This window comes from Pseudophryne corroboree, chromosome 11, assembly GCF_028390025.1.
Source record: "Pseudophryne corroboree isolate aPseCor3 chromosome 11, aPseCor3.hap2, whole genome shotgun sequence".
In the NCBI taxonomy this organism is placed as follows: domain Eukaryota; kingdom Metazoa; phylum Chordata; class Amphibia; order Anura; family Myobatrachidae; genus Pseudophryne; species Pseudophryne corroboree.
This window is the reverse complement of record NC_086454.1, coordinates 291,620,672-291,641,584: the sequence shown is the minus strand read 5'-3', so window position 1 is coordinate 291,641,584 and position 20,913 is coordinate 291,620,672. Positions and strand designations below refer to the sequence as shown.

At 43.5% G+C, this 20,913-nt stretch overlaps 1 protein-coding gene across 12 annotated transcripts in view; it reads right to left on the bottom strand.

Moving 5' to 3' along the window:
* The window catches only part of NFAT5 (nuclear factor of activated T cells 5), a 221,864-nt gene that overhangs the window by 84,701 nt on the left and 116,250 nt on the right, over positions 1-20,913 (bottom strand). For 5 of the 12 annotated variants that reach the window (XM_063945452.1, XM_063945450.1, XM_063945451.1 and 2 more), the window contains 5 exons: positions 19,104-19,214; positions 17,477-18,011; positions 15,082-15,268; positions 6,417-6,607; positions 4,589-4,761 (listed from right to left, as the gene is read on the bottom strand). In XM_063945452.1, the coding sequence (XP_063801522.1) occupies positions 4,589-4,761; positions 6,417-6,607; positions 15,082-15,268; positions 17,477-18,011; positions 19,104-19,214 (1,197 nt within the window). Of the gene's footprint in view, positions 1-4,588; positions 4,762-6,416; positions 6,608-15,081; positions 15,269-17,476; positions 18,012-18,500; positions 18,568-19,103; positions 19,215-20,913 lie in introns of those variants that run through there. The other 7 variants (XM_063945453.1, XM_063945454.1, XM_063945459.1 and 4 more) reach the window with 6 other exon arrangements.

The window sequence follows — 20,913 nt, the reverse complement described above, 5'->3', positions numbered from 1 at the left end:
CCAGCTTTATTCCGCATATCTATCTTTTATGTCAGTTTTACCATACATCTGGGTGACAAAGGCAATGTTGTCCTTGCTTTCATTTATTTACATGGCACAAAGATCTCTCATTTGATAAGGACGTGCCCTTGCTAAGACACGAAGACATCAATCACTGCCATCCACACAGCCCAGACAATGTTTGTGGAATATGCACTTCTGTTCCCATGTACAGAGGAGAAAGAGAAGACAGAATAAAGCACATAACAATCGGTAGAGAAAGGCTTACCATGCATCCTAATATATATATTTGTTCAGCAATTACGGCTTGTGCACCCCTTTGTAGAAACATGATACGTCAGTGGGAGAAGGGGCTGATGAAACTCTCAAGGGCTAATACTGCACACAAAGCTTAGATCTGGGTTAATGTATAAAGAGTTTAGTCGGCAAGTAGAGAAGTTGCCCATAGTGACCAATCGGCTCCTACCTATCATTTTATAACATGTACTTGATAAATGCTACCTCAAAGCTGATTGGTTGTTATGGGTAACTTCTTCACTGGTCCAATTCTCCACTACTTGATACACAGGCCCCTTTGTCATCTGCTTGTGCACTGGCCAGACAGCAATTAAACACTTGCTTTCATGGTCTAACTTGAGAAACGCTCATTGGTTGATGCAGTTGAGTAAACACGTTGTACCTAAATGTAATGTTAATAAGAGTCCTATTGTAAGCAGATGAATCTTTAATGCCTCCTGACATATTTAAACTAAACTTACACGCCAGTCTAGTGCAAGAGATGTGCGTTGTAGTTACACCGTCCTTTTGTGTGTTTCTATGTAAAGCTTGTCTGGAGAGGTTATTGGGCCACAGACTCTGTATAGCAAACACTCCATACTAATTACTGATCCAAGGTAACACACCAGGTTTAGCCTTTAATTATACTGTCATTTTAAATCCCTGTGGGATAAATGGCAATTAAGACAAAACAAAATGAAAAAGATGCTTAATAAATCTGGTAGTTGTGTCAGGTTGGCAAATTAGTCCAATAATTGCATAGTGTGTAGACCTGCTTAGACCTGGGCACACACTAGAACAACCTCAAATTGATGCGTCTTTTCTGGCCAAATCTGAACAACATATCGGATGGATTGTTCAGTGTATACGCCGGATCTGCGTGCTCCTGTGGTTATTAGTGATGTCTTATGGTCGGTACTGCTGCAGGATCAACCAGAGGACATGGCTAACGATGCCATGCTGCTGAATGTAGCATGGCACCCTCCGTCGCTCCCCTGCTCCTGTAAGTGTGTATGCATTTGCCGTTTGCAGGATCCCATCATTCTGAAGTGTAGTCGGCTTAAGAGTGAGACTTTTGTCTGGTCTGGTCTGCATCATCCAGTTAGCATTTATTACTTAAATGAGGCTTGACCCACTCTAGCAATTAATGTTAATTGCAAAACTATATAGCTCAACGCAAGGTTTTCTTGTTACTATCTGCATAACAGAACACTTTCTGTTCATGTGTTACATGCATTTAGCAACACATCTCCCATTGCAGTTACAGTGATTAATTGCGAATCAATGGCATCAACAAGACTACACTAGTATACATCTTCTCACTTATCTCACATCTCCCAGCACGCCACCTCCGCTCTGCAAAAGATCTCCGTTTATTATCCACACTCTGCTCTCATTCACATACACAGGACTTGCTCCAGGCTGCACCCACTCTGTTGTATGCCCTCCCTCACACAACCAGATTTCCTCTAGTATCCAAACATTCACACGTTCCTTGAAGTCTTCACTGGTCAGGCTGCTCATCAAATCCCAGAATCACCCACATGTTCTTCATTAAGTATTTTACCCAATTACATCCCCTCTACACAGTCCACACAATACTTCCATCTGTTCTCTCACTACACTCAAATAATCCTCTGACCAAGGCTGGTTTAAGAGAGAAGGGGACAACTGTGCACTCTCCATGGGAGCCCCCCTGTATCGCCGGAACATGTGCACATGCAGGTCAGGAAAATGGAGAAGTGCCACTTTCACAGTGATTTCCACAGCACATGCATAGATTTCATGGGAAATGGCAGATTGTTAAGTATAGTCTATTGGTGCAGGGTGATCCCCCGGTATCCAGGGGGCCATGTATATCACACACCGAGCACCCACTATAGCAGTGATGGCTAACCTTGACACTCCAGCTGTTGTTGAACTACACATCCCAGCATGCCCTGCATCAGTTTTAGCATGGCCAAATAGCAAAACTGTAGCATGGCATGCTGGGTAGTCCAACAACAGCTGGAGTGTCAAGGTTAGCCATCACTGCGCTATAGCATTGTAGATATTCCAGTGTCTCTGACTCTAAACCAACATTGCTAATACCCCTTTCTCACCAGCACCTCTGAACACGGGTTTTTGGCACATGAACGCGCATAACCCGTGTTCATGTGCGGTGTGAAAGGGTGCCAAGGTTGAAATACCAGGGTAAGTGACCCGGTATTTCAACCCTGCTCTTGAGCAGGGTTGAACTAGTGTTCAACCCGGCTCACTGTGTGGTGTGAACGGGAGCCGGGTCTATGTGATTTCCCGTTCACTCTATATACCAAGCACCGGCCCCGCTGCGTCACCGCTGATGTCAGCAACCCGACAATATGCCGGACTGCTGACTGCGGTGTGAAAGGCGCCTGAGGCGGGTCACAACCTGGGAGCTCCCTTGTCAGGTTCCCGGGTGCCACCAGCCTTAGGCGGTGTGAAAGGGGTATCAGTAAGTGGCTCATACAGCCCAGCAGGCATGTATTTATTTACTTGAAATATGCACCAATATTTATTTCATTTATTAAGAGTTATTTAAATAGTGCACACATATTATCTACTTTCCCTACCACATGTAACACAAACGCACTAAATGTTAATTTATTGTCAGAAGCCAATAACACAAACAGTACGTAGCACCTGGAGATAACATACAAACTATACACAGATGTTGCTTTGCTCAAGAATTGGCCTCAGTGCCAACCACTACCCCCAACCATGCTGCAATGCAATATGTAACCTCATATATTGAACTCCTGTAATCATACAGATTGCAAGCTTGTGAGCAGTGCCCGCTTACCCCTTTCGGCCTGTGAATACCCGGTTTTGTTCTCAATTACTGTGTTTGTTCTCAATTGTGATGTAAGATATAATATGCTGGCATTATATTAATAAATGTTGATATAGATGAACTAGATGGGTCAAGTGGTTCTTATCTGCCGTCAAATTCTATGTTTCTATTTAAACGTTAATAAATAATCTGAAGACATTGCATAGGTTACATAATACAGGATCAGACCAGGGACGGATCTAGACTTTTCTTTTAGGGGGGGCGGTTTACTGTTTAATCTTGACTCCTCCCCTCTCCAGTCCAAACTCCTCCCATCCTCCTCTCTCAATTCTGACTGAACTTTTGCGTGAGACTGAGATAGAGCTTTGTGATTGTTCTAAGTACATGTGACTGTGCTGAGGGGTAACTGTATTTATTAGCCCTAGTACCCACACACCAGCAAGTGAGGGCCAAATACTCTGTAACCCTTGCTCTCCTGGCTCCTCTGTGCTGCTGTGGTATGGGCTGCAGCACATCGTTCTGCCTCAGGCTCTCCCCAGAGAGCTCTCTATTGCTCAAAAGTGGGCATGGCTATGACTGTGTTAGGGGGGGCGGTCGCCCCCTTCGCCCCCCCCCCTAAATCCAGCCCTGGATCAGACCTTTTCTCACCCAGGATGCCACCAAGATCATTATTCACTCACTGATTATTTCCAGATTGGACTACTGTAATCGCCTTCTAACTGGCCTCCCTGACAATTACCTCTGTCCACTCCAATCTATCCTCAATGCTGCAGCACGGCTCATCTTCCTCACCAAACACACTACAGTACGTCCACCTCCCCTCTCCTACAAGCCCTTCACTGGCTTCCCTTCCCTTTCAGAATCCAATTCAAACTTCTCACACTCATTCCTCTCCCATTTACATCTGACCTTATCTCCCTTTACTCTCCCACCCATTCTCTTCGCTCTGCTGATGCACGCCGACTCTCCTGTCTTCTGATCACTTCCTCCCACTCCTATCTCCATGATTTTTTACGTGATGCTCCCTTTCTCTGGAATTCTTTACCTCTCCCCCTCAGACTCTCCACCTCTCTACAAAACGTCAAACGGGCTCTTAAGACCCATTTCTTTACCAAACCCAGCCAAATCTCATCCTAACCCTCTGTTCCACGCTCTCCATGTACCCCATCTGTGTCACCCCTGTCTGTCTACCCCTCCCCTCAGAATGTAAGCTCTCACGAGTAGGGCCCTCTTCCCTCATGTGCTTATCCTTTTCTTACTTTAATAATCCTCAACTGCCCAAATCCTGCAGTTTTTTGGCCACCTTGGAACTTATCTCTATGCCGTTTATGTCGTTTACTGGTGTAGTTATGCTTAGTTACCCTGTACTTGTCCTGTATTGTCTTCAACTGTAAGTCACTGTTTTCCTGTTTTGATTATGTGCATATGTACTCTGTAATTGAGCGCTGCGGAACCCTTGTGGCACCATATAAATAAAAGGATAATAATAATAATACTTACTACAGATGATTGGAGACGAGGGCGTTTGTAGAGTTAAAATGGTTCCGTCCTTCCGAGTGATATTTACTCGAAACACCAGCCTGGCACGTGTGCTTTTCTTCTTCGAGCCAGCAATCCCGATACGGGCTTCAACATCGGCATTCCGCAGCTTCAAAATTCCAACACAATCCACCCTGTGGAATATTGTCATTGTAAGTAAAGGGTTACACAGGTAAAGGCGAAGGCTATAATGGTATACTTTTCAACAGTAAGCGGAAGCAGACCATTAAATTCTAATAAGTACTGAACCATCATGAATGTACTGAACCATCATGAATGCTAATTTCTCTGAAAAAGAGAAGTCAAAATCTGAGGCTTATCATATGCATATCCCCCAACCTATTCATATAATTGAATTGACTATAATGATACTATAGATGTTAGTTGCCCTTATTAATATTTTTGTCCCCCTACTGTATTCATCTGGTAATTTCCTCCGGGACAGTGCATGTTTTCTAGATCTCCTAGCTGGTGCACAGGTGCATCCATTACTGCCTGACACATTTTAAGAGAACTACAGATGGTGCCAATTATTTCACTTGCAATACTGAGGAGATCTGGAAAACATGCATTCAGCTGGAGCTGGAAACTACTGTTTTATGCATTGACAATTATCATTGGTGAAACAATTAGGCTTACTTTAAAGCAGGGATTCCCAACGGCAGAGTAACAGTCCAGGTTTTTATGGTATTCATGCTTCAGCACAGATGGTCAAATCAAAATAACTGATATACTAATTAAGTCACCTGTGCTAACATATAGCTATCCTTAAAACCTGGACTGTTAGAAGGGACGTACAGTGAGGTAAATGGCTCAGGAGGCACTGGCTAGTATCAGAGCCATATTTACACACAATATATGAGCTCAAGGGTTTATGTGGGCATTATACACAGGTGCATCAGTATTGACTGCTGGGAATTTGGTGAGTATTGATCAGAGATGTGGAAACAAGGTAGGCAGGGGAGCCACTGCCTCGCCTGACATAGACTTTTTACTCCAGAGTTTTGACAATAAAAATTATTAGATTAATACAAAGAAGATATTTGAAACATATTCTTTATTTAGTCAAAGCTCTGGCTTATACTGGAGTATGACAGGAGAGGCTCTGCCTCACCTCACCGCATGTCACTGACTGTTAGAAGACCGTAGTTGGGAATCTCTGCTTTAAAGAATACCAATCGCCTGCGAGTTTTGGGAGAGGACGGTTTTGTGGTTTCAATCAACAGTCATGAGAATGCAGCCTATTCACTGACTAGTAACATCATGGGGAATTGATAGACACACAAAGTCTCACGCTTCAGTGATGTCACTGGCTCCCAGTGACGTGATTGGCTGCAATATAAATAATATACACTGCCCATACAACGCGATAAGAGAAAAATCCTTCACCTGCGACAACTTTTTGAATAAAGTATCTCTCAAAAATGGATAACTTGAATGTTGCCTCTAATGAATGAAGTCTGTCACTTATATGATAGAAAAACACATTTTACAAAACAGTATATAGTAGCATTTAGCAACAGTTAAAAGAAATGACACAACAAAAATGAAAAATGTATATTCAGGATGACTGTACAAATTTTTGGTCAATACAGGATTTCAGGAAAGTCTACATTCTTTGCATGGACCAGTGCTGATAAAAATCTGGTATTTCTGCATTTCACATCAAAATGTCCCATAAAAACCAACAAAAGCATTGTGCACAGTGGCACAATAACATATGCCGGTTACAAAGGGTACAACAACTTGGCCCCTGTGGGCGTGTGCTGCTAGTACATCAGTTACTTACGCTAGAGTCATCATGTTGCTCGGGTCAAGCATGACCTCTATGACTGTGGTGCCCTCTATGTCCACTTCCTTGCAGGGAGTCGTGTTCCTCCCGGTCACTCTGCAGGCCTGGTAGAATCCGTGCGGCTTCACTCGGCCGGAATCATTGCCTACAAACACTTGAAGCACCACAGGCTCATTGTGACCTTCCAGCTGGAATAGAGTAACAGAGTCTGACATGAATGTCCCTTCCTAATGAGAGTTAGGAACACAGGGTACATACATTATGGGAGGCTGACAAACCACTCTACCATTTCATGTAGAACTCAGGAGAAAATATACAGCGTGAATGAGCATCTTAATCACAGTGCAAAACACAAGCCTGCACTGGATGTGTGACACTTGTATATCTATGTGCAACGGAGTCTGAATCTGTATACAAAAAACAACGAAACTTGAAAAAGCCACGGCAGCTGCATCGTAGCACTTTGCATACAGAGTCAAAGTCAGTCGCACACCGATAAGTGTCGCTTATTAAATTAATCAGTGCAGTCTTGTGAACTGGTTTTGTTGCATTGAGATTAAGACGCACATTTGTGTGAAAAAGATGCTTTATGCAATCAGAATCGCACAGGATCTGGTGTCCCCAAGAAGGGACGTCTGGGGCGACTGCAGCAATAATGTATGAGGAAACGTGTCTATACGGGTTGGGGCTGTGAGACCGGCGGTCAGTATGCTGGCTGTCAGCATCCTGACGCCAGGATCCTGGCCGCGAGAATGCCGGGGGGGAGGGTGGCGAGCGCAACGTAGCCCCTTGCAGGCAGGTTCTATTCACACTCTATGGATATAGAGTGGGAAAAGACCATGATGGTCGGGATCGCGTGTCAGCATTTTTAGGTGTCAGGATTCCAGCGTCGTTATTCTGACTGCCGGGATCCCGTCTGCCGGCAATGTAACACCATCCCGTCTATACATCTAATAAATATCATGACAAAACAGTCTCTCTAATACAGTTAGTTTTATGCTTAGTCCAGATATAACTTTTTTGAATTGAATAATCTTTTATTGACTGTCATTGCAAAATTAAAATATACATACCACACACAATATCGCTCATTTTCAGCCTTCATGTGATATCGTGTGCGATATCACCCACTATATATGGTATGGACGATGAGCAACGCACGGTCCAGGGCATTGTTATCGCCCCCCTCCGACGCCTGTGCATGCAGCTCAATTTGGACTTACCGTCCATAACGGTTATGCACAGGCCGGCCGCAGCATAACGTCACTGTACAATATTGCTTGCGATATCGTACAGTGTGTATGCACTATGTCGGCGGCCTGGGAGGGAAAACACTATGCGATATAGCTCATGGAGCGTATCGCATAGTGTGTACCGGCCTTTAACAGAAATAAAGATTGCACATCTATGATATACTGTCTAGCAAATAACACCTGAAGACACATCAAGACATGGTAAAAGAATGAGAGATGATCTGGACGATCAACACTGGGGTCACATGTGAGAAGCCATCGGAAAAGGGGGAGCCATAATCTGATGTACTGAGAAGGAAGGGGCGATGGACAGGCCCATCAGACATACTGGACTGGACTGAACACCAAAACTGCTATGCAAGAACAACAAAGTATCACCCCAGCTGGAGCAATCCACCAATGGTATGGCTGGAGCGATCCACCAATCAGAGTGCTGACAGCCATTCATTATATGAAGCATGTAGAAAGTAGAGATGAGCGGGTTCGGTTCCTCGGAATCCGAACCCGCCCGAACTTCAGCTTTTTTTACACGGATCCGAGCGACTCGGATCTTCCCGCCTTGCTCGGTTAACCCGAGCGCGCCCGAACGTCATCATGACGCTGTCGGATTCTCGCGAGGCTCGGATTCTATCGCGAGACTCGGATTCTATATAAAAGAGCCGCGCGTCGCCGCCATTTTCACACGTGCATTGAGATTGATAGGGAGAGGACGTGGCTGGCGTCCTCTCCATTTAGATTAGAAGAGAGAGAGTGAGATTGAGACAGAGACACTTGATTTACTGGAGCTTAGGAGTACTAGAGAATGCAGAGTTTACTAGTGACTGACCACTGACCAGTGACCACCAGTGCAGTTTTATTTAATATAATCCGTTCTCTGCCTGAAAAAAACGATACACAGTGACTCAGTCACATACCATATCTGTGCTCAGCCCAGTGTGCTGCATCATCTATGTATAATATCTGACTGTGCTCACACAGCTTAATTGTGGGGGAGACTGGGGAGCAGTTATAGGTTATAGCAGGAGCCAGGAGTACATATTATTAAAATTAAACAGTGCACACTTTTGCTGCAGGAGTGCCACTGCCAGTGTGACTGACCAGTGACCTGACCACACTGACCACCAGTATAGTATACTATATTGTGATTGCCTGAAAAAGTTAAACACTCGTCGTGTGACTTGTGTGGCGTTTTTTTATTCTATAAAAAACTCATTCTGCTGACAGACAGTGTCCAGCAGGTCCGTCATTATATAATATATACCTGTCCGGCTGCAGTAGTGATATATATATATTTTTTATATCATTATTTATCATCCAGTCGCAGCAGACACAGTACGGTAGTTCACGGCTGTAGCTACCTCTGTGTCGGCACTCGGCAGTCCGTCCATAATTGTATACCACCTACCCGTGGTTTTTTTTTCTTTCTTCTTTATACATACATACTACTACTACATCTCTTTATCAACCAGTCTATATTAGCAGCAGACACAGTACAGTACGGTAGTCCACGGCTGTAGCTACCTCTGTGTCGGCACTCGGCAGTCCATCCATAATTGTATACCACCTACCCGTGGGTTTTTTTTTCTTTCTTCTTTATACATACTACATCTCATTATCATCCAGTCTATATTAGCAGCAGACACAGTACAGTACGGTAGTCCACGGCTGTAGCTACCTCTGTGTCGGCACTCGGCAGTCCATCCATAATTGTATACCACCTACCCGTGGGTTTTTTTTTCTTTCTTCTTTATACATACTACATCTCATTATCATCCAGTCTATATTAGCAGCAGACACAGTACAGTACGGTAGTCCACGGCTGTAGCTACCTCTGTGTCGGCACTCGGCAGTCCGTCCATAATTGTATACCACCTACCCGTGGTTTTTTTTTCTTTCTTCTTTATACATACTACATCTCATTATCATCCAGTCTATATTAGCAGCAGACACAGTACAGTACGGTAGTCCACGGCTGTAGCTACCTCTGTGTCGGCACTCGGCAGTCCATCCATAATTGTATACCACCTACCCGTGTTTTTTTTTTCCTTTCTTCTTTATACATACAACATCTCATTATCATCCAGTCTATATTAGCAGCAGACACAGTACAGTACGGTAGTCCACGGCTGTAGCTACCTCTGTGTCGGCACTCGGCAGTCCGTCCAGAATTGTATACCACCTACCCGTGGTTTTTTTTCGCTCTTCTTTATACATACTACATCTCATTATCATCCAGTCTATATTAGCAGCAGACACAGTACAGTACGGTAGTCCACGGCTGTATCTACCTCTGTGTCGGCACTCGGCAGTCCATCCATAATTGTATACCACCTACCCGTGGTTTTTTTTTTTCTTCTTTATACATACTACATCTCATTATCATCCAGTCTATATTAGCAGCAGACACAGTACAGTACGGTAGTCCACGGCTGTAGCTACCTCTGTGTCGGCACTCGGCAGTCCGTCCATAATTGTATACCACCTACCCGTGGTTTTTTTTTCTTTCTTCTTTATACATACATACTACATCTCATTATCAACCAGTCTATATTAGCAGCAGACACAGTACAGTACGGTAGTCCACGGCTGTAGCTACCTCTGTGTCGGCACTCGATCCATAATTGTATACTAGTATCCATCCATCTCCATTGTTTACCTGAGGTGCCTTTTAGTTGTGCCTATTAAAATATGGAGAACAAAAATGTTGAGGTTCCAAAATTAGGGAAAGATCAAGATCCACTTCCACCTCGTGCTGAAGCTGCTGCCACTAGTCATGGCCGAGACGATGAAATGCCAGCAACGTCGTCTGCCAAGGCCGATGCCCAATGTCATAGTACAGAGCATGTCAAATCCAAAACACCAAATATCAGTAAAAAAAGGACTCCAAAACCTAAAATAAAATTGTCGGAGGAGAAGCGTAAACTTGCCAATATGCCATTTACCACACGGAGTGGCAAGGAACGGCTGAGGCCCTGGCCTATGTTCATGGCTAGTGGTTCAGCTTCACATGAGGATGGAAGCACTCAGCCTCTCGCTAGAAAAATGAAAAGACTCAAGCTGGAAAAAGCACAGCAAAGAACTGTGCGTTCTTCGAAATCCCAAATCCACAAGGAGAGTCCAATTGTGTCGGTTGCGATGCCTGACCTTCCCAACACTGGACGTGAAGAGCATGCGCCTTCCACCATTTGCACGCCCCCTGCAAGTGCTGGAAGGAGCACCCGCAGTCCAGTTCCTGATAGTCAGATTGAAGATGTCAGTGTTGAAGTACACCAGGATGAGGAGGATATGGGTGTTGCTGGCGCTGGGGAGGAAATTGACCAGGAGGATTCTGATGGTGAGGTGGTTTGTTTAAGTCAGGCACCCGGGGAGACACCTGTTGTCCGTGGGAGGAATATGGCCGTTGACATGCCTGGTGAAAATACCAAAAAAATCAGCTCTTCGGTGTGGAAGTATTTCACCAGAAATGCGGACAACATTTGTCAAGCCGTGTGTTCCCTTTGTCAAGCTGTAATAAGTAGGGGTAAGGACGTTAACCACCTCGGAACATCCTCCCTTATACGTCACCTGCAGCGCATTCATAATAAGTCAGTGACAAGTTCAAAAACTTTGGCCGACAGCGGAAGCAGTCCACTGACCAGTAAATCCCTTCCTCTTGTAACCAAGCTCACGCAAACCACCCCACCACCAACTCCCTCAGTGTCAATTTCCTCCTTCCCCAGGAATGCCAATAGTCCTGCAGGCCATGTCACTGGCAATTCTGATGATTCCTCTCCTGCCTGGGATTCCTCCGATGCATCCTTGCGTGTAACGCCTACTGCTGCTGGCGCTGCTGTTGTTGCTGCTGGGAGTCGATGGTCATCCCAGAGGGGAAGTCGTAAGCCCACTTGTACTACTTCCAGTAAGCAATTGACTGTTCAACAGTCCTTTGCGAGGAAGATGAAATATCACAGCAGTCATCCTGCTGCAAAGCGGATAACTGAGGCCTTGACAACTATGTTGGTGTTAGACGTGCGTCCGGTATCCGCCGTTAGTTCACAGGGAACTAGACAATTTATTGAGGCAGTGTGCCCCCGTTACCAAATACCATCTAGGTTCCACTTCTCTAGGCAGGCGATACCGAGAATGTACACGGACGTCAGAAAAAGACTCACCAGTGTCCTAAAAAATGCAGTTGTACCCAATGTCCACTTAACCACGGACATGTGGACAAGTGGAGCAGGGCAGGGTCAGGACTATATGACTGTGACAGCCCACTGGGTAGATGTATGGACTCCCGCCGCAAGAACAGCAGCGGCGGCACCAGTAGCAGCATCTCGCAAACGCCAACTCTTTCCTAGGCAGGCTACGCTTTGTATCACCGGTTTCCAGAATACGCACACAGCTGAAAACCTCTTACGGCAACTGAGGAAGATCATCGCGGAATGGCTTACCCCAATTGGACTCTCCTGTGGATTTGTGGCATCGGACAACGCCAGCAATATTGTGTGTGCATTAAATATGGGCAAATTCCAGCACGTCCCATGTTTTGCACATACCTTGAATTTGGTGGTGCAGAATTTTTTAAAAAACGACAGGGGCGTGCAAGAGATGCTGTCGGTGGCCAGAAGAATTGCGGGACACTTTCGGCGTACAGGCACCACGTACAGAAGACTGGAGCACCACCAAAAACTACTGAACCTGCCCTGCCATCATCTGAAGCAAGAAGTGGTAACGAGGTGGAATTCAACCCTCTATATGCTTCAGAGGTTGGAGGAGCAGCAAAAGGCCATTCAAGCCTATACAATTGAGCACGATATAGGAGGTGGAATGCACTTGTCTCAAGCGCAGTGGAGAATGATTTCAACGTTGTGCAAGGTTCTGATGCCCTTTGAACTTGCCACACGTGAAGTCAGTTCAGACACTGCCAGCCTGAGTCAGGTCATTCCCCTCATCAGGCTTTTGCAGAAGAAGCTGGAGACATTGAAGGAGGAGCTAACACGGAGCGATTCCGCTAGGCATGTGGGACTTGTGGATGGAGCCCTTAATTCGCTTAACAAGGATTCACGGGTGGTCAATCTGTTGAAATCAGAGCACTACATTTTGGCCACCGTGCTCGATCCTAGATTTAAAGCCTACCTTGGATCTCTCTTTCCGGCAGACACAAGTCTGCTGGGGTTGAAAGACCTGCTGGTGAGAAAATTGTCAAGTCAAGCGGAACGCGACCTGTCAACATCTCCTCCTTCACATTCTCCCGCAACTGGGGGTGCGAGGAAAAGGCTCAGAATTCCGAGCCCACCCGCTGGCGGTGATGCAGGGCAGTCTGGAGCGACTGCTGATGCTGACATCTGGTCCGGACTGAAGGACCTGACAACGATTACGGACATGTCGTCTACTGTCACTGCATATGATTCTCTCCCCATTGAAAGAATGGTGGAGGATTATATGAGTGACCGCATCCAAGTAGGCACGTCACACAGTCCGTACTTATACTGGCAGGAAAAAGAGGCAATTTGGAGGCCCTTGCACAAACTGGCTTTATTCTACCTAAGTTGCCCTCCCACAAGTGTGTACTCCGAAAGAGTGTTTAGTGCCGCCGCTCACCTTGTCAGCAATCGGCGTACGAGGTTACATCCAGAAAATGTGGAGAAGATGATGTTCATTAAAATGAATTATAATCAATTCCTCCGCGGAGACATTGACCAGCAGCAATTGCCTCCACAAAGTACACAGGGAGCTGAGATGGTGGATTCCAGTGGGGACGAATTGATAATCTGTGAGGAGGGGGATGTACACGGTGATATATCGGAGGATGATGATGAGGTGGACATCTTGCCTCTGTAGAGCCAGTTTGTGCAAGGAGAGATTAATTGCTTCTTTTTTGGGGGGGGGTCCAAACCAACCCGTCATATCAGTCACAGTCGTGTGGCAGACCCTGTCACTGAAATGATGGGTTGGTTAAAGTGTGCATGTCCTGTTTTGTTTATACAACATAAGGGTGGGTGGGAGGGCCCAAGGACAATTCCATCTTGCACCTCTTTTTTCTTTTATTTTTCTTTGCGTCATGTGCTGTTTGGGGAGGGTTTTTTGGAAGGGCCATCCTGCGTGACACTGCAGTGCCACTCCTAGATGGGCCCGGTGTTTGTGTCGGCCACTAGGGTCGCTTATCTTACTCACACAGTCAGCTACCTCATTGCGCCTCTTTTTTTCTTTGCGTCATGTGCTGTTTGGGGAGGGTTTTTTGGAAGGGACATCCTGCGTGACACTGCAGTGCCACTCCTAGATGGGCCCGGTGTTTGTGTCGGCCACTAGGGTCGCTTATCTTACTCACACAGTCAGCTACCTCATTGCGCCTCTTTTTTTCTTTGCGTCATGTGCTGTTTGGGGAGGGTTTTTTGGAAGGGACATCCTGCGTGACACTGCAGTGCCACTCCTAGATGGGCCCGGTGTTTGTGTCGGCCACTAGGGTCGCTTATCTTACTCACACAGTCAGCTACCTCATTGCGCCTCTTTTTTTCTTTGCGTCATGTGCTGTTTGGGGAGGGTTTTTTGGAAGGGACATCCTGCGTGACACTGCAGTGCCACTCCTAGATGGGCCCGGTGTTTGTGTCGGCCACTAGGGTCGCTTATCTTACTCACACAGTCAGCTACCTCATTGCGCCTCTTTTTTTCTTTGCGTCATGTGCTGTTTGGGGAGGGTTTTTTGGAAGGGACATCCTGCGTGACACTGCAGTGCCACTCCTAGATGGGCCCGGTGTTTGTGTCGGCCACTAGGGTCGCTTATCTTACTCACACAGCGACCTCAATGCAAATTTTAGGACTAAAAATAATATTGTGAGGTGTGAGGTATTCAGAATAGACTGAAAATGAGTGGAAATTATGGTTTTTGAGGTTAATAATACTTTGGGATCAAAACGACCCCCAAATTCTATGATTTAAGCTGTTTTTTAGGGTTTTTTGAAAAAAACACCCAAATCCAAAACACACCCGAATCCGACAAAAAAAATTCGGTGAGGTTTTGCCAAAACGCGGTCGAACCCAAAACACGGCCGCGGAACCGAACCCAAAACCAAAACACAAAACCCGAAAAATTTCCGGCGCTCATCTCTAGTAGAAAGGCGGCACAGGACCGCAGGAGGGGCATGTCATGATTTTTTTTTTAATTGTTTCCCATGCATGGGTGGTTAGGGGCCCAAGTGAATTACTTTACTCAAGGCCTACAATGCTGTTAAGACGACCAAGGTGGTATTACAGTATCTACGGATGCTAGAAGTGGGTGTCTCAGTCCTTAAACATTGATATGCACGGATATACACCAGGATAGGAATTTGTAGTGGCATTTGCATAAAGCCACAGTAGGGCGACCACCAAAAGACGCGGCTGAGACTGCATTCACCTCTGAATCAAGCCCTCAGTGCGGTAAATGTGCCTACCTTTACTGTAGGGAATCCCTGCTGCGTACGATCTTTCACAGAGCCACGGCTTCCTTCCGTCAGGTATCTGGCACGATGCTGCGTCTCCGGCTGTACCACTATCTTTAGCTCTTTCCCCTCGCTCTTACATGGAAACTGCTCACACAGCAAAGGGCACTTCTTCCCTCCCTTCTGAGGCCCCGATGCTCTGAATTAAATAGGGAAAAATAAGTCCTTTGCCTGGATGGTTCATCAAATGCAATAAGAAATCAACGTGTGAAGGCAGAACGAATGGAGATAATCGGCAGATTTATTTATTTAAAAATAACACCTAATCGAGGCTGTGAGCTAAGTTCCAAAGTGTGTGTGTGTGTGTGTGTGTGTGTGTGTGTGTGTGTGTGTGTGTGTGTGTGTGGGGGGGGGGGGGGGGGACACTGATCAGCTCTTATGGTATGTGCCATCAGGATTTCACATTTCGTGCACCAATGTTCTTGTGTGGTTGACTGTCACTGCCATTAAGCACTTGTAAGTGCGACTTTCACATAAAGAAAGTAGAAGTAACCATTTTGTGGTCTCTTGCCTTCCAATGAATACTCCTGAAAATGCAAGCTTATCAAGTCACAAGGAATTAATGATATATCTTTGGCATGAGGCACAATGCCACAGTTAATGCAATGATGGCACAACTAGCCACAGATAAGTCACAATTTTGCTAGTGATTTCAAAGGTGGCATCCTTATAAATATTTGTCGTAAATTGCACAAAATGGCAGACTCAATCTTGACCGTGCTCTGATTTGTTACAAGATGGCGTGTGTCTGTGGAGGAGACAGACTGAGAGCTCCTAGTTTGCAAAGCAGTACAATTACAAGGGGCCAATTAGTGGAGCAACATTACTAAAACAAAATAAGGGGGGGGGGAGGTTACATGTGGCATGCCATATTATTCACTGGGACACTCTGCCATTGGCACTTCACAACTTTTCATTAGCTCAGAGATGGCCACCTTCATGTCTTTTCTCATACATATAATAAGAAGAGGCAACTTGAGCCTTTGGGCGGGATGTAATGAAGTCTTAGTTCTGCGGCCGTACGGTATGCCGGCCAAACTCTGACATCTTTTATAGGGGCAACTGTGTACAAGGTATGGTTTAGTCTTGTACATGATTGCCCCTTTAAAAAAAAAAGTCTGAGTTCAGCCGGCATCTCGCATGGCCGCCGTACATCCGGCCATTGTCTTCCCCATCTAGGCAGACTGGTCTACCTAAAACAGTTTGCATCAAGTACTCTTTGCAAGTGAATCTCTTGCAAATGATGGCTACACTTAAATACTGACATTTATGACTAGCATCAACAATGGGCCAAATAATTATATAACTAAGCAGACTTTATTTTCTGACAATCATGGAGAAAATGTGATGACTGCTAGTTATGCCTCTCTGCAAATTAGCGCTAGCATGTGCTGCCATGTCATGGACTAAATAAATAATCCTAGACATCACCACTTACTGGCCAAATCGCCATAAAATCCCCTCACCAAGCAATATCTTCAGGGGAACAGAACATGTCGGAGAAACTAACAGATTCAAAGCAGAGCAGATCTTGCTTGCTAAGTAGTATTTTTGAAATGCATTAACAAATTTAATACTATTTGTTTAGTTAAATATCTGTTTTTAGCAAGATATATTCTCCAGGAATTAAAGTCTACATTATATTGGGTGTGTTATGTAAGAACCTTGAAGGAGGTTTGAGACATTAGTTCATAGACAAGAATGAATCTTATAATCATCACACAACTTCATAGAGAAGGCATGGCTAGCTATTCTGCTTCAGTGATGGGATTCCATGTTATAATGCCACATTCACTGCTGGTTGGAGATCATTGAAGTACATAAACTTAGCTGTCATCTTATTATACAGTAATCCTAACTACTAAAGCGCAATAGCGAACTACTAAACTGCAATAACAAAGCATAGAAAGGCCCACAGGTTGATTATTCAGCGAAAGCTAGTAATAGCTAAATTAAATTGTACCCATCATCTAAACACAATGGCCGCATCCAGTGTGCGAGACAGTCTAGTATTCTTGATAGTGCATCCTTAGCACTGACCAGCAAACTATATCTATCATCATTGAGGTATGGAAACCATTTAGTGCAATGAACCAATAATCAGTCACTTTATGCCTCAATGAGGTCACTGGTAACCAAATAAAGGATCGGGTGCGTTGTCATAAATATTGGTCCACTGTGTATAGATAGGTGCTGGGTCCATTTTAAGGACAAATAAGCTTAATAGGGAGCTGAAACTATAAGAATTTAGGAGAACTGTTCCCTCTTAAGTTTTGCAATGGGAAAGAGTAGTGAAAGAAGAGTATAACAGGACAGTGGGAGACTGTGTAGCAGCACTAATACTAACCCATTTCCGGCCTGGCAGTTGCTTTTGCTGTCCGAGGCGAGCTGGGATAGAACATAGTGTGGAGCTTTGGCGCTGTCTGCATCAAAAACGTCCATGTTGGAATCCCGTCGTTTGGTCCCAGGCCTCTGCTTCGTGTTTCGCTTTCGTGACTTACGTGGGACCTCTGTGTTATCATTGTAAGAATGAGAGCTCATGTTGCTGAAATTGGACGTTGAGTCTTCGGTCCACATGTTGCAGCTTTGCTCAGACTCCTCCGGTCCACCCCCTTCATCTTGGCAGGACATCTGACTGCTATCCAGCAGGTCTTCCGGGGGTGGAGAAATGTTTAGGACCGTCCATCTCAATGGCACGGACTGCTGCCTTCCCACATTATTGGCTAACAGCTTTTCACTTACCCCTGGCTTACTTACCCCCGTGGCAGAGGATTGCATAGCTTTGGTGTCGGTGAGTGAGGTAGAGTAATTAGAAGGACTGGAAGTGGTGGTAAAGGAACTGCGAGCACCGCCCATGGTGGAAGAGGAGGAAGATGAAGCATCTGCAGTGTACAATCCAAAAGTAAATACACACATTTTCACCTGCACTGGCCAGCAGTCCCAATGGAATTAGGTGTTTTTATTTTATTTATTTTCAAAAATATATCCGATTACTTTAATTCCCACAAAAAAAGCTTGAAATTTGATTAAATAAAAGTAAACAAAAAACTTTTAGAATTTTACTGGCCAATATGGACACAGGTAAATTGAAATATCGAAACTTTATCGACTGTGTCAATTTTGTAAAGATAATAAATAGCTGGTGGAGATACAGTTACGCCATTTGACTTTCACTGCCTTGTTGTAATTTAGAGATTTCATTTTGGCCAATCAGAAAAAAAAGAAAATGTATAAATAATAATTTTAACCCCCTTAAAAAAAGGCTACATTGCCAATTAGTAAACAAGACAAAGCTTTTTTTTTTTTATTATTATTATTATTTTTTAAGTGGGACTGTCTGTAGCCACAAAATATTAAAATAAGTTTCTAACCTATGAAGCAGAGAACTACAGGTCATTTTTAATGCAGACACTCCCTGCTTCAGAGGCAAATCCTGGAATAAAAATATGAGAAAATAAATGAGAAACAGCTGCTTAGTATTCCAGTAATAAACTATAAAAAAATAAAAAAATAGGGAGTATAAAACAAACTCATTTATTAGCAAAATGGAACTGATACGGTTTAGGCCCTAATATCCCTTACAGAAAAGACCTCAAGCAAAGTGGACTAGTATTGGTGCTAACAGACTGTCTAGAATTAGATGATGGCTGCATGTCCCAGTGCCAACTTTATGTTAATAAAGTTGGATTCATTTGGTCACCTGTGGGATAAATTTGTTAAAAATGTCTACAAAGAGGAGATGTTAACCACAGCAACCAATCCATTTCTGGATATCATTCATCCAGTACATTCTAGAAAATGATAGCTAAGATCTGGTTGGTACAGGTAAAGGTACTGCCTAGGGCAACCAAAGTTTTTTTTTTCTTTGGTATTTTTGCACCAATTCCAAACTACAAATGTGGACCACTTTAAAGGCTTTATAATGTTTTAGTCATACTCACAACAAAGCATTGGATTGCTTTACTCAAACTTACTTTTAAAGTCAGCAGCACCACTAAAAAGTTGAGGTAAGAGGTCACTTATCAAGATTTGCTGAACAGCTGGGATAGTCAATGGTTGCTTTCCGAATAGGGACAGGGAGAATTCTGAAAAACAAATGCTTAAAGCAATGTGTTTCATAACCTTTCATAATGGAAGCAGCCTATCAGTTTTGGTCTATAGGATTTAAGGTGCCCGTTGGTTTAGGAAACTCAAGAGCAAATAAAGAATTTATGATGTGTGCAGAATTCTAGACTACATTTCTACACATCCATAATTAAATATAATTAAAAAGTGGTCCTTTCCATCTTAAAATGCAACAAAGTATTCAATGGCGTTCAGATATTCAGATAAGATTTTGTTCTAAAACGGCCATAAATTAAACATATAATCCTACAGTATATTGAAATATTGTGAATTTCAAAGGTCCATTTAAGGAAAGCAAAAGTATCAATGAGAAATATATTATCAGTTCCATTTTACACCGTTTGTACACATCATTTAACTTTGCAGCTGAAAGAAATAAAAAATAAATAAAAATATTCAGTGACTTTCCAAAGCATTCACATTTAAAGAAAATCATATTACTGTATAGGTGCGGTGTGTGTTTCGGACATGCATTAATAAAATGCTGCATCATCAATCTTACAGGAGATTAATTGCAATTTAGCTTGGAGCAGATTTGCAGCCACTTTGGTCTGATCTGGTACAAGTGCTGCATATATTACAGTTTACACATCTAGTGTATGCACAGATATATTTTTGAGGGCATGTATCATTTACATCACTGATCATCAGAAATATCCATCTCACATTTTCTAAATTATTTAGAAATACAACAGAGAAACCAAGATGACATAGCTTAATTAAAGAAAATAAAATAAAACACAGCAAATAATTTGAAAATTTTAGAAAGCAAAATAAAGGGAGTTAAAAAGACCCTAAAGATTTTGGGGGTTTTCCACCATCAACATGATACAGAATAACAATCACACCCAATAGAAAGAGATAAGAGTAGACCGAAAAGAAACAAAAACACCATCGGCAGAATGTTTTGGCGTCAGTCTGCTGGAGGAGTGGGATGCTGGCTGAACTCGGACTTTTTTTTTTTAAAGTGGCAGTCATTTACAAGGCAAAACCATGCCTTGTAATTGATTGTCGCTTTAAAGAAAAAAAAAAAAAAAGAAGATCAAGTTTGGCGGGCATCCCGCACCTCCAGCAAACTCGGACGCCATTACATCCCGACATATATTTTTTACATTATTTGGGTTCATGTGATCCGTTTTGTTTTTAATGTATCGTCTATGTAATAAATTATTTTATACCAAATGGAATAATAAAAAAATAAGTAAATATGAATAATCATCTAAACATAATCAATATTTGTTTACAAATCTATCTCCCATTATAAGTCAAACTGTATACAAGAAGAATTATTTTAATTTTATGGACTATGAAGCATCACTTATTCTCAGCATAAAACATGTTGCTGTGCATGTATAGATCTATTAAAGTATGGGAGCAGCCATACTGTTTACTCAAATACAAAACTTAAAGCGAAAATTTCTCCTACTGGTTGAAACCCCATAAAGAGTACACAACACTTGTGCTTTTATAATCAAGAAAACAGGACATTTTGCATTGATTAAAGAAGGAGTGCTGAAATAAAATGAAGCACGTTTGTTTATGGTCCATATATTGTATTGAAAATTATTACTATCTGGGAATACATAGCCCAAATTATCTGGACAGGTATTGTTAGATGAACGTTATAATAAGGTACTTTATGGAGAAAATCATGGGTGT